The sequence below is a fragment of the Zeus faber genome (assembly GCF_960531495.2).
Source record: "Zeus faber genome assembly, chromosome: 20".
NCBI classification, from domain to species: Eukaryota; Metazoa; Chordata; class Actinopteri; order Zeiformes; family Zeidae; genus Zeus; species Zeus faber.
Genome location: NC_137207.1, coordinates 9,702,476 through 9,716,567, shown reverse-complemented (window position 1 = coordinate 9,716,567; position 14,092 = coordinate 9,702,476). Strand labels below are relative to the sequence as shown.

At 41.8% G+C, this 14,092-nt stretch overlaps 1 protein-coding gene across 4 annotated transcripts in view; it reads left to right on the top strand.

The window, feature by feature from the left end:
• The first annotated feature begins 4,855 nt into the window (after positions 1-4,855).
• The window catches only part of abcc3 (ATP-binding cassette, sub-family C (CFTR/MRP), member 3), a 49,041-nt gene continuing 39,804 nt past the window's right edge, over positions 4,856-14,092 (top strand). For all 4 annotated transcript variants that reach the window (XM_080021128.1, XM_080021126.1, XM_080021127.1 and 1 more), the window contains exon 1: positions 4,856-4,986. In XM_080021128.1, coding sequence (XP_079877254.1) covers positions 4,951-4,986 — 36 coding nt within the window. In that variant the 5' untranslated portion in view covers positions 4,856-4,950. The remainder of the gene's footprint in view (positions 4,987-14,092) is intronic.

The window sequence follows — 14,092 nt, the reverse complement described above, 5'->3', positions numbered from 1 at the left end:
GATACCTCTCCACGTGTTTCTATTGGTTGGAAATGATTAAAAACTTGCTGAAAAGTAATACTACCATCCGTTGTCAAAGTAAAAAAATAAAATAAAATCCCCAACTCCCGTCCTTTCGATCATTTCATTCAATTCGAATTGAAGCAATATAGATGTGGGGGGGCGGGGGGGGGGGTGGGATAAAAAGCAAAAGCACAGCACGCCTTGAAAAGCACAGAGCGGGTCGACACCTTCGTCACGACTCAAACGAAACCATTCGCTTAAGATTAAAACAGTTCAACCTATGGGGATAAACTGAAGCGAAAAGCACAAACCCGGGTCGAAGGTCTCCATCTCCTGGTAGCCCAGAGCATTTCAAAACCTCTGAATCTGGAATTTGTAGAGGTAAGTGTGGTTTTATAGTGTAGTTTCCACGATTTCTTAGTGCACATGAAAAGTTATTCAGTTACATATAGATTCATTTGAAGTTTTAGATATATTTTGATGCAAATATACAAATATATGATTACAATAATAATACTATGCTATTATAATAGTACTATAATACGATATACCATTTTTATCATGAATTATTTACATTTAAATATAATCCGCTTTTATATCACAATATTTATATCTAAATATATCAAAAACGAACTCAACTTTTCAAGTTTTCCCATTGCCCTCTCACCCACGAAGAAATGATGGCTCATTTATTCATTTTAACATTCACACACAGTGATTATCCAGATGTATTTTGTTTGTACACTACATAGTTGACACTACACTTGTCATGTTCCTTGTGGTTCCTGGTGCAATAACGAAAGAATAAGAAGAAGAAGTAGAAGAAGAAGAAGAAGAAGAAGAAGAAGAAGAAGAAGAAGAAGAAGTGTGAATCGCATCATACATACATTCATACAAACTGTATATTTATTAAAATTTCCCTTTAATTTCATTTATGCCTTTATTCATTCGAATCGACTAACGTGTATCTACCGCACATTGTCCTGGCTTGTGTTCATCACAAATCATTTACTTGCGGTATATTATTCAACATTATACGAAGTGAAAGCTCATTCTATTGCCTTGGCATCTCTAGCACCGCCAGTTCAGCTCATTTCATGTTGTTTTTCTGTCATTCGTTAAGTTTTCTAGTCTTCAGTCAGTTGGATTGACTTGTCTGTTGGGGTGCGGGGCTACGGCATTATTCTGCCGATCGCTGCTAGCGATAGTTTCCATGGTATGCTTAGCAACCCCGGACCGATTTGTAGGAAACCAAACATCAGCCGTAAACAACAGGGAGCTCTTTCCTGGCCCCAGGGAGGTATGGGCCTGCGACGCCCCGAGCACATCTGTGACATGATAAAATCACTTGTGTATTTTTTTATGTACATACTTCTTAAGTGCATACTTCTTATGTACATACTTCTTAAGTGCATACTTCTTAGGGGCATACAGTAGTTCTTATGTGCATACTTCTTATGTACATACAGTTGTTCTTATGTGCATACTTCTTTTGTGCGTACTTCTTAAGTGCATACTTGTTATGGGCATACCGTGCTTCTTATGTGCATGCTTCTTATGTGCACTATCAACCCGCTTTTACTTAATTGTGGATATTATAATTATACACCGCTGGATATGCTACATCTTCATCTTCATATGTCCTCTCCACTTCCTTGCAACACCTTTTTTTTTTTTTTTGCACGCTTAAATCACTCAGATACTAATTCCGTACTAAATAGTGCGCTAGGCAACGATGGTGTCAACTGCTAATACTACGATGCTTCCTTGAGAGTCTCGCTGTTGGCAAAGGAGATCTCTTCCCTCGCACCTAATTACAAATCTCCTTGACACTCAAGGTTTCAGGCCTCAATAACCTGCGCCCATGTTCAGCGAGGTGATTTCTGACTCATCCAGGGGCAGAAATGTGCTTGCCCTTTCAGTCCGGTCAAACCTCGGCCCAGCAGAACAACAGAGGGCTTAACACCTGGTTATTAGTTCCCCTGCTTAATAAGGACTTGGCACACAGCAGGAGGGCTGCATGTGAAAGCCTTTTTGTCCCAGGCACTAAAAAGACAACAACAAGCAGGTCGATGACGGTGTAGAATTCCAAATCAGTGTTTAGCATTAAGTTTGGGTTAACTGTAAATCAAGATATAGGCCAGCTTTTAGTTAACCCATCCGCCTAGATGTTTAAAGGGGACCTATTATGGTTCTTACACAAGTTAATAAAGGTCTCTTTTGATGTGTTTTGGTGAAAATACTACTCAGATTATGCATTCTAGCCATTCTAACGTGCCTCAAAACCCATCCTGTTTCAGGACGTTGTGTTTTAGTAGGTGTCACCTTCCTCCCTCCCTAGTTCCGTGAGCCAATGGGGATTCAGCACGAGTTCCAGGTTCCGTTGTATGAAGTCCCTAAACTTTTGCTTATTTCTTATACTGTTTACTACTTTCATATACTGTAAATGTACTTACATTTCCATTGTCGGCAATTTCTTCATGGACAGTTGGTATAAATTCCTCTTTCTTTGAAAAGATTTGTAGAGTTCCTCAGATGGGGGTTTCTAATTGTGACGTACGAAGTTGACAAAAAATGTGATGGGGGTGTTTCAGGACATGTTTTTCTGACAAAGGCTGCTCACAAAAAACTGTCTGGGTTGTGTTGTTTCACAGTGTGTGTGTGTGTGTGTGTGTGTGTGTGAGTGTTTGTAGGCCCATCAGAGACCCAAAAGTAGGTGCACAAGCATGGGAAAAAGTGAGTTTTTCCCACAATGTGGGTTTTTAAAATCTATGCAAATCCTTTTGCACGGAAGGAAAACCATTGAAAGTTCTAGTTAAAAGTCATGTACGTTTTGTGTTTTGTTTTTGCGTGTGTGTGTGTGGGCGGGCAGAAGGTTTTGCATGAGTCCGACAAGGATCATACGAGGAAAGAGCTTGTCATGTTATCTGTGTGTATGTGTTTGTGTGTGCCTGTGTGTATGTGTGTGTGTGTGTGTGTATGTGTGGGGTTGAATCAGACACTTACACACAAAAAAGTGTTTTGCACAGTCATGCTGTATGGAAATGCCTGCCTAGATGTGCCTGTGTGTGTGTGTGTGTGTCTGTGTCTGTGTCTGTGTGTGTGCGAAGATGGCAATAAGCAATTCAAGCATGAATCATATCCTGTTACACAAAATGAAGCATCTGTGTTTTGTCAAGTCATTCGACGTGAACCGCAGCAGCGGTGAAAGTGATTAACCAGCGTAGGTAGTTGAGGTCAGTGAACCGCCATGGCTGCTTCCTGCTATGAGCCAATCATGATCTATTTCAACTTTTTTTTGTCTTTTTGTTTTCATACTTTGCCGAAATCTTGCGCTGGGTTTTACCTTTTGATTCACATCATAGACATACACCTATATTACTGTAATGTTACGCCCAGAGGGATTCGTGGCAATGACTGTCTCTGTGACTACATGGTTAGATAAAAGTGAAATAAAGTAATTAAATCGAAACCACTATTAGATTCTTTTGAGAAATTATTGCTGTCACGTGAAAAAATGAGTTCCCTTGACAGAGCTTTTCAAACTGCTGAGGCTTTACTTTTAATCATGTGGGGTAAGCATTTATAATTAATAATGGAAAACACATTTTCCTTTCGAGTAGTTGTGGTACCGTACGTGGAGTCTCAGTCTGACTTCAGAGGTATGAGTGTAAATTCAAATCCTAAGCAAATTCGAATGGCGTCAGATGGTCATGACAAAACAATAGACGAGGAAAAAAAAAATGCAAACACCGAGCAGTGGGTTTCTAGCAAATAATGGAACGCAGCTGCGCTCGGTCTTGGAATGCAGTTCAACAAGTCCTGATCTGTTTTAAGTGGTTTAAAGTCAGCATTGGAAAGGGATGTTCCAGACTCCTGGGTCAACAGTTCAAGCAATTTGAAGATGTCGAGTAGAATTGTTAGTATAAGGCCGTACGCTTGGTTGGAAATATCAATTTAACCGTAATAATAATAATTATTATTATTAAATTTAAAATGAACCTGACAAAAAACGCCCCACCATCATTAGCTGAATTGATTATATTCTGTGGGTAAAAAAAAATATATGAAACAAGCAAAACAATTCAAATAAACATATATAAAATAGTCATTCTCTCGGTGTACTCGGACCCCAGTTTGGTAGCCCCCTGAGGCGGAATCAGAATCAGAATCGGATTATTATGCCAAGTACATTTTCAAACATTATACAGGCAAAAGGAATAAAATAAGCAAATTTTTTATTATTATTTTTTTTAATCAAGAAAATCACATAATATACCAAATGTGTTCTATGCAGAGAATAAAGAAAAAGGCGAGCGCGGGGCGGGCGGGCAGCGTGGCTGCTAACGTCGAGCGGGCGTGAATATAAATACAACAGCACCGGTGAGTCGGCATAAATTGTGACGACGTTGTGACTTATGCGCTCAAGCCTGAGTCATCGCTCGCCACATCGGAAGACGAACCGGGAAATAATCGCAGGAGAGGCTCGGGCGGCAGGAGAGGCTCGGGCGGCAGGAGAGGCTCGGGCGGCAGGAGAGGCTCGGGCGGCAGGAGAGGCTCGGGCGGTGCGCGGTGGTTTGGGCGTGTGGGCGGGGCTTCGGAGGGGTCGGTGGGAGGAGTCGGGGGGGGGGGGGGGGGTAGCGCTCCTCGAACCCGCCGCCCGGCCGTCGGAGCACGCCCCGCATTTGCGACCACCGCCGCCGGACGACTTCGCCGCCCGACAACACGGGAGCGTGCGGGTGTGTTTGTTTGGGGGTTTTTTTTTTCTCCCCCCCCTCCCCTCCCTCCCCCCCGGCTAGAGGGAGACGGGATTTTTCTTTTTTTACAGCGAGCGAGCCCCATGCGGCATGGGCGGAAAACGGCGTTAACGCGTGAGGGGAAACTGCGCCGGTGCCGAGGGGGGAAGCGGGAAGAGGGCTCTCCTGTTACGGATCCAGCGCGGCGGCGATGGAGCGGCTGTGCGGTCCGGAGCTTCCTTTCTGGGTGAGTCGCTCCGACTGTGAGCCGCCCGGTCCGCCGGGCAACTCACGTTGACCCGAGTCGATGGCTTCCCTCTCCCTCTCCCTCGCGATCGGCGGGGTCGCCGCGTTCGTGTAGTTTGGTAAGTGACGTTATTCGGTGTTCTCCGTGCGAACGGGTGGTCTAGGGACCGTCTGACAAGTGCGCGGCCGCATAAAAACGGGGGGAAACTTCACAACTTCCTGTTTTGGGCTCCACGTCTTGTTCAGTCAAATTGACATCCCTTTTTAGTTCGGCGGTCGCGGTGTTTAACGCGTTTGGAGTCGAAGCCCCGACTCGAATAGATACGATTCGATCAGATTCGACTAATTGCCATTGCACGGAGTACACGCACCGAGGCGACGCTGAATGCCAAATGCAGTCCCGTGTTCAAATTAAACGTGACCTTTCATCAGCGCTACTGAGAAAACGTTGCAATCAATTTCAAACAATTAAGAAAATGCATTATTTCAAAAAAATAAATAAATAATCCATTGGACTGTTCGTATGAGATCAGGATCTGCTTTGCAAGGGTTGCCTGTTACAATCACAGTTACACACACACACACACACACACACACACACACACACACACACACGCTCACAAGGCGCAATTAGACAGAGTTAATTACCAAGTATGAAGCCCCAAATAAAACAGAGCGACGACACGTTAAGATCATGGGATTATTGGGAGCATTGCTGTTGCTGTAGGTTCTGAGAGTACAGAATAACCCGATTCGGCCTGACGATTTGAAAAACTCTACCCAATGTTTGTTGGCGCTAGAAACAGTGGACGAGACGGATGCGCGGTAGACGTGTGCTGCCGTGATCAGAGATGAGGACAGCAAGTGTAAAATACGAACCTTATCCAGAGAACCTTCGCTTAATCTATTCTGTTTATCTAATGCGAGTCGCATCCACTGAACTATAACGACTCAGTTATTATTAGGGGCCAGAGCGCGAAGTGCGGGAAAAATATTGTTTTTGTTCAGATTATTATCAAATATATATGTTCATTGTAGAGCGCAGTGGCGAGAGACAGGAAATGGGGGGAAGAGAGGGAGAGAGACAGCAAATGAATGCAGGCTGGAACCCGGGTCACCCGGGCGCTTTGCCTACATATGGTACGCACGCTTATCCGGTTGAGCCACCAGGATGCCCCAGATAGTAATAATAATAATAATAGGTTCGACATGTTCTGAACACAATAGAATTTTGTCCAAAACTGTTTTTTTCCCACTCCTCCTACAGATATGGTCCAATGTTCATCAAACTTGGCCCAGAGCATGTCCGGACTGCCCCAAATACAATTTATCCAATGGATTTTGCTACGCCTCATAGTTTGGCCAGAATTAATTTTCAACGTTTACAAAAAATGTGTGGGTGCGGCCTATTTGACATAATCTGGCATAACCCATCAAGGCATTGTGGTGTCATAATCCAATTTGGTAGATATATGCAGGATATGACTCTTGAGAAACTGTGAAAAATCTGGTGTACTTGGTCAATAGTCGGCACTATGGCAAGTGTATAACTTTTAATGGCGATATTTCATTTGGCGCCCATTTGTGTCATGATTTTTTGACCGTCTTAGATTTATTCCAAAACGTTTATTTTTTTTGTAACTCCTCTTAACGAATTTGGTGCAAAGAAACAAAATGGCCTTCATCGGGCAAACAAATTAAAAGACACAATTGGAAAATTAAATATGACAAATCGTTCCATTTAGTGTACAATTGAAAAGAGCCTCATACAAAATCATTTTGCACAATGTTCAAGGACTCATGCCTCATGCAGAAGACATCAAATATGATCCAGGGTTTATAGAATCAGATAGACATGTGTCACAGAAACATGGTCAACAGCAGAGCATACCCCAGAACACATTCATCTGCCAGGGTTATCCTTTTACAGCAAAACAAGATGCGTTTCATATGATGACACTGAGCCTCTATTTGCTGAACTGAAAACGCAGCAGCGTAGTGGGGTTGGAGTGTACTCCAACATGTGTCTAGAAGTACACACCAGTGCTTCACCATTCGTTGATATCAAATGCCTCATGCTCGGTGTAGAATCCCTGAAAGCAACTGTGGCCGTCCTGTATGGACCACCTTCATACAGCCCAAATGTGGTGCTTCCTGTCAAAAGCGGATGTCTTGCTTTGTATAATACCTGGTTATATTTTCTGGCGGTAAAATCATCATGAGAGATTTCAATGAAAATCTATTCAATGAATGTTGTGTTCACAAAGTTCTGCAGCAATGCACATATTCTCAATTAGTAAAAGCAGCCACGACAGAAAATGGCACATTAATCGAGCATGTATAAATCAAAGATTTAACCACGCATTGCATTCACGTTAAGGTAATGCCAACGACAGTATTGTAATTTGTAACGGTGATCAGTGCAATGCTGAATTAATAGATTTAAGTACCACTGTAGTGGAATTATAACAGGTAAAAGAAGTAAAACGTCAGTGTAACCTTCAAGTACTGACATTTCAAGTACAATTGAGATTAAAAAAAAAAAAAAGGCAAATATAAAAAATAAAGACAACCTATTGCACTGAAAAGTTCAAAAAGCGATTGTCTTCTGCATAAGTGTACATGTCAATTAAAAAAAAAAATAGAAATGTAAAGACAAACTATTGAACAAAAAAAGTGTCCGTCTTCAGCAATATATGAGGGATATATCGATACAAAAACATGCTTGTGCTCCACTGTTTCAGTCGGTCCGTGTGCATGTGGCCCAGTCGCAGTAGCGCTTGCTTCCTTGTTCAGCTTCTCTCGGTAAAGGAATCTTGTACTTGATCTTTGCGGAGTTCATTCGAGTTTTTTAATTTTTTTATTTTTTTTCCTCTTAGTGGATTTGGGTTTGTTGTGGCGGTGCGCTTGTGGTTGCTGTACGCAAAATTGATGGGAGAAGATGACAGAAGAAGTCTGTCTCAAGAAATGGTGACCGCTACTCAGAATGCAATTGGGCACCATTTGGTTGCTCATTCTTGATACGGAATGTGAAGTTTGCTATGGGTTGCTATGGACTTCCGGTCACCATTTTTGAAGGATCCCTTCCCTCCCTTGGGATATTTAAGTTCCAACTCAAAGCAGACGGTAAATATTCATTTTGTAAAATATGTCGACAGGACGGGAACACCACAAACTTTATTATTTATTTAGACCTACGTGTCATGTTTATTTTTTGTGATTTGATCAAAATTTTATTCTCGTGAAATGTGAATTAAAGCGGCTGCACTTGTTACATATTGTTCACGAACGGAAATTTCTTGATTTCAAGTAGTAATATTCTACATTTTTATTCATTTCTTTTTAAAATGGCGTTTACCTACGGGACTGACAGATTTTATTTTGAATATTCAATAAAAAATGTCATCCATCTACATGCCTTGATGATGTAATTCTCTACATAGCCTGCCTATTGATTTTAAGCTTAATAAACACAGATAATATTTGACTAATCCCTCCCGTTTGTCCGGGAAATTGAAATCTTCCAGGACACGTTGATTGGGAGCAAATTTTTTCTTACGGAAACTGACACACACGCACACACACACAAGGGCTCACGCGCCCCACACACACACACACACACACACACACGCGCGCGCGCGCACTCACACACACACACAAACAAATCCCGAGATAAAAACACGGCAGTAAAGCATTAAAGTTAGTGGTTGGATACTCAAGGGTCAACTTGGCAAGACCGTAACACATTAGCGCACTTGTCGGCCATGATTATTCTGTGGTGTCGTGACTATTAACAGCATTATATATCAAAAACCTGTCAGGGTCACAATAACATGTAAGACAAAAAAAATAATGAAAGACGCAAACTTATGAAACACAAGTAATTATGCCAAAATAAAGATGCAAGTATGGTATGTGAAACAACGATGTGTAGTTTCATTATTTTCTAATATTACTACAGCCGATGACGATACATGTTTTAGCAGACAAAGGAGGTTTACGGTGGCAGATATGAGTGAGCGTGAGGCTCCCGAATCGATGAGAAAGGTTAATTTGTGACTTCTAATATGTCGATTTTTATGCCCACTATGTAGTTGTTGCCTGTCATGCCCTAAGAATTTCATTGTACCGAATGACCTTGTGTTGTATTGTACACTTGACAAATAAAACACTTTGAACTTTTAAATCGGGTTGGGAACTCGACAACAGCATTCTAATTCATGGGCGTGTTTATTTCGTCATTACTTTTATCATCGCGTGTCATTGAGTGTGTGTGAGTGCGACTCACAATAATCACATTTGTGTGTGTATGTGTACGGTCGTCCCCCAGGGTCCCCTCCTCCCGGGCGTCAACTCTGATATTGTCCTGGTTCCCCCTGTTTGACCCCGGTTGCCCTGTGGTTGTCTCTGTGGCGGCATGGAACAGTCGCGGGCTCAGTGTCCTTCTTGGCCCCAGCTATAACAGGTGTTGCAGCCTATGTTGGAACCCCCTCGGCCTTGGCGATTGGGACGGCTCCCACGGGATCCTCCGCCTCGTTGGGTCTGGCCTGAGGTGTTTTGCTGAGGCCGTGATAGACCTTGCTGACCTTGAGTGATGGCCTGGGCGAGCACGGTCATCAGGGTCTGGCACCCACGTTGTTTCTTTTGATCTTGTCTGCGGCTTTTGTCCCTTTGGTGTGTCTCGTAGGCGTGTCCAGCATGGAGGATGGTGTCGGCGAAGGTTGCCGTCTTCCAGGCGACAGACGAGCGTTTCAACAAGTCACCGAGTGGGAAGACCAGTCCGTTGATTAATGCGGACCATAGATGAGTCTCATATGGTTTCCCATGTTTTCAGGTTTCACCAGTCCACTGTTGTGGTGGAAAACAACCTCCAGGCGTCCGACGTAGGCTTGTGGCATCTCGTCTGGGTTCTTTTTAGTTTTTTTTCAAGTTCATGGTGGTTCTTTTCTTGCCGTTTATAGGCGGGTTGGGTGGAGGTGGAGTTAGCCGTATCTGTGGGGCAGCAGCCCTTTGCGGGGCATAGTCGTCGTCGCTGTCGAGGTTGATCACTGGTATTTCTGCGTTGATGTTAGGCGCGCCGTTAATGACGAGGTTGGGTGGATTTGGGGGTATGACGCCGTACAGGAGGACAGGAGTCCAGGTCCAGATCTAGAATTTTTCCGGTAACATAGGATACAAAGAAGTACATGGATTAGCATTATACATTGGTGGTGCTGATGGTTTCTGCTCTCTTTGTCCCTTTTCCTGGCCATGTCTCTTTCCCTGATCCCCATCTATCTGTCCCTTTTCCTCTCCCTGCTTCCTATTCCTGAATATTTTAAATTTTAATTTAGAATTAGAAGATTTATTTCAAACACTTCGCACATCATCTGTCTTACCCCGCTAACAGTAACATAGATCGAGGCGGCGCCCCAGAGTCCCGCCGAAGGACGGTCCTCCAAACGAGGGTTTTATTCTATGCTGGCTCCGTCGTCAATGGTCCCCCTGGACGCAGCTCGATCCTGTTCGTGACGCCAGATTATGTTACAGAAATTAAAAGGGTCGTGCAGTTTTTCAGTCTGTGGTTTTTAATAAAGAGGCAGACAGACATTGGTTTTTGCTTGATCAAGGGTCGGGTCAGAGATGTGCTAAAGAGCAGTTCCCTGAGACAAACAGTTTATTCAGGACACAGACAAGTTTATATGTGACCCACCACAGCAAAAGCCGCCATCTTGCGCATTTCTAAAAACGCCAGGAGCAGCCAAATTAGTTGAAAAAACCTTTCTTGAAGGAAAATTGGATTTTTCCAGATTCGTGTTCCTCTGTGTTTAGATTACAGTACATTGGGAAACACAGTTCACTTACTGAGACGCTGAACAGCGATGAACGACGCAGAACGATCGTTTCCTTTGAAGCGACGTCCAGGTGAAGATCATTCATCCATATTCCATGTGATGTGAAGTCACAATGTGAAACCGTTTTGATAGAATTCAGCCTTTAAATATTACATGTTTCATACACACACGGAGACAACATTTGCGGTGGGTCACATATGGTCATGGTTTGCATTATGACATAGGAAGGAGTTTGTCACAATGTAAAGGGTGATGGGTTGACTAGAATTGTTTTTAACTGGTTTCAACGGTAGTTTGTCTATTGTGACAAGTGCGTTAAAATGTGTACACAACTGTGTTTAATTATATCTTATTTTTTGTGTGCGGTTGCGTCTTTTTACCCCCCCAAATTTTGTGAATATTGGCACAAAATATCGGTAACAGCAGCTGCAGTCAAACAGATCTTGTCTTGAGCATGACATCTAACCCCTAACTGCTCCCCATGAGCCTTGCATGGCCGCCGCCTCAATTGGTGTGGGAACTGTCAGAACTATTTATTTTTACTTATTTTTGTACTTGGTATTTGAGATTTTTTTTAAATTTTTTAATATGATTATTTCACAGTTTTTACAATTATGGTTAATATAGAAGGGCATAAGGCCAAGAGTTGTTTTTGTAAGGTAAAATAATAAGGCCCCTACCCTGCTTGCCACAGTGGCCTCTTTTATGTTGAGATTAATATATTTTTAAATACCTGCAGGCAAAAGGTATTTTTTCTTTGTGATTATAATAATTGTTAAATATACATACTGGTTTACAATACAAATCAACGCTATTTTTTTAATAGGCACTACAACAAATCTATCTATAAAAATATTCCCCAACTTCTCATATTACTTAAGTTATATGAATGTAACCTTCCAAATAGTGGAAACCCTGTGAGGCTTTGTGTTTGGGATGTGTTTTCAAAGTTGCTTCAGTCGGCAATTTTTCCCCACCGTAGGGTATCTATTTCCTGAGCTCAAAGACTGCTCAGCAAGCAATAATGTGAGGAACTACGTTGCGAAACACACTTTTTCCTTTTTACAAAATAAAAAGAGATCCCATGGTTACATTTTGTAACATGAAAAAAAGGTAAATCAAAAAAAACATAATGTGGATGAACACTACATGTTGGCAGAGGTTCCCCACTTCCAAATGAGTCATTGTTTGAGTTGAATAAGAAAGAAAAAAAAAAACACATACATAACACATGGTCCCAGCGGTTTAAAGTCCATTTTTTGTGCTGTACCGCAGGCTGATATATGATCCCCTGAACTCCAGAGTCTGCCAGGCACCCTATTTTATTGAAAAAAAAAAAGTTTTATTGTTTTTGGCCGTTGCTTCCGAGTCAACCTTAATGTACAGATTTATACATGGCAAACATCGAGTAAATCATCCTCTGATGCCGACAAGAAATGTTCTATGTTTTTTGCCAGGGGTAAACAGCAAAAATAACTATCCAATGAGATGCAACTTAATGCCACTCAGATGGCCAACAGGCCAACATTGCCGAAAGCAATTCCTGAGCCCCTGGAAGTTTTATAGGAGTCTGTTTCCCCATTGATACCGCTCTAAAGCTTTAGGCTGAGACCGGCTGGAAGGTCTGCTTTATTTTAATTGGTTAATCCCTAAACAAATGTTAATTAAAAAAAAAAAAAATAATAATATATATATATATATATATATATATATATATATATATATATATATATATATATATATATATATATATATATATATATATATACACACACACACACACACACACACCGTTGCCCTGGAGAGCATCTCAATATTTTCTTGCTGCTCTAGGTGTGTTGGCCGACTGCAAATAGAGAAGCGACACAAGCTGCAAACTCAACTTCAAATTATCCCAGAGTCTGGGTGCAGACCTTGGAATCTGCCAACTCCACCGATAAGACTGGTTCTGCTGGTCGGGCATCATGACATGAAACAGCAGCTTCTCGATTTAAAAATGATTGGTCCAATCGGCGCCACGGGCGGCACCCCCTCCCCCCTCACGGAAATCGGTTAGAGTGGATGCAATGTCAGACTGAAGCCGGAAATGGGGAGTAACGAGTTGACAATCGTCGCTGTTCTTTTCCCAGAAATTCCTATTCTGCCTTGGGTTCCTTCAAACACATCCAAGCTATTCTTGTCTTGTACTGTGCTGTTATCCCCAGCTCACACTTTATTTATCACAATTTTAAAATTCTATGTAAAAACACGGGTATACTTCAAAAGGGGGGATGCCGCCTGGGCTTTAATCCAGTAAATCCAGTTGTTCAATGGATTTTGGGTGAGATATTACGCACGCTAAAGAGAAAAATGGCTTTTTAAAGCCCTCTTGTGTACATAAAGTCCACAGAGCCTTTATTTTGATTGATAATGCATTGCATAAAACATCACTCCCACACACAAGCGATGGAGGCGCACGGGTTATAGAAATAAATGGTACCCTTTGGGATTAATGTGCAGTGAGGAGAATGTGCCACCAATTTGACACAGAAACAGTGCATATAATGCATTATGTTTTGGTAGCTGTTTTCTGTGACATCAATGGTGACATAACTGTTTTAATTTTTTGTTTCTCAGTTTTTCCATTTGTATAATGTCACGAAAAGATAATTTGGACATGTCTCTCATTTTCCAAGAACTTACATAAATACATATTTTACATGATCTATTTTTTTATTTATTTATTTGCAGCACACGCCCCCCAACCTGTGCTGTCAGCCTGCTGGGCATACGACACATAGTAATCACAGATATGACATGATTATATATGACTGTTAAAGTTCCTCTCTTAGTTTCAATACAGAATTACTTTGCTTTTAACTCCATAACTGGGTCATGGCTGAATTCGGTTGAGAATTTTGAAAATTTAATTTTGGATTTAACATAGTAGTTTTTAAAATTGAACAATGGTTTTTGACTTGGCACCTGTTTGCAGCCCCTGACTGAACTGCCCCCTTCTGCGTCTCAGGCTGCAATTGTCAATAATGCCTGGTATAACTATAGGCTAATGTGATTCTGTGCAATTGATAGGCTAGGATCACTGATAATATTTTAAACTTAAGCCTCCTAGACATTGCTGGGGAAGATCATATTTGTCCGACCTTATTATCTAATTATGTTTCAAAGATATTATCTTGTGGCTTAATGTCATCTTCGAGACTATTACCTCTAATGTGCTGAATACCATTTTGCCGTATAGTCAATCAACTATGTTTGGCAAAAACAGTAGCATTA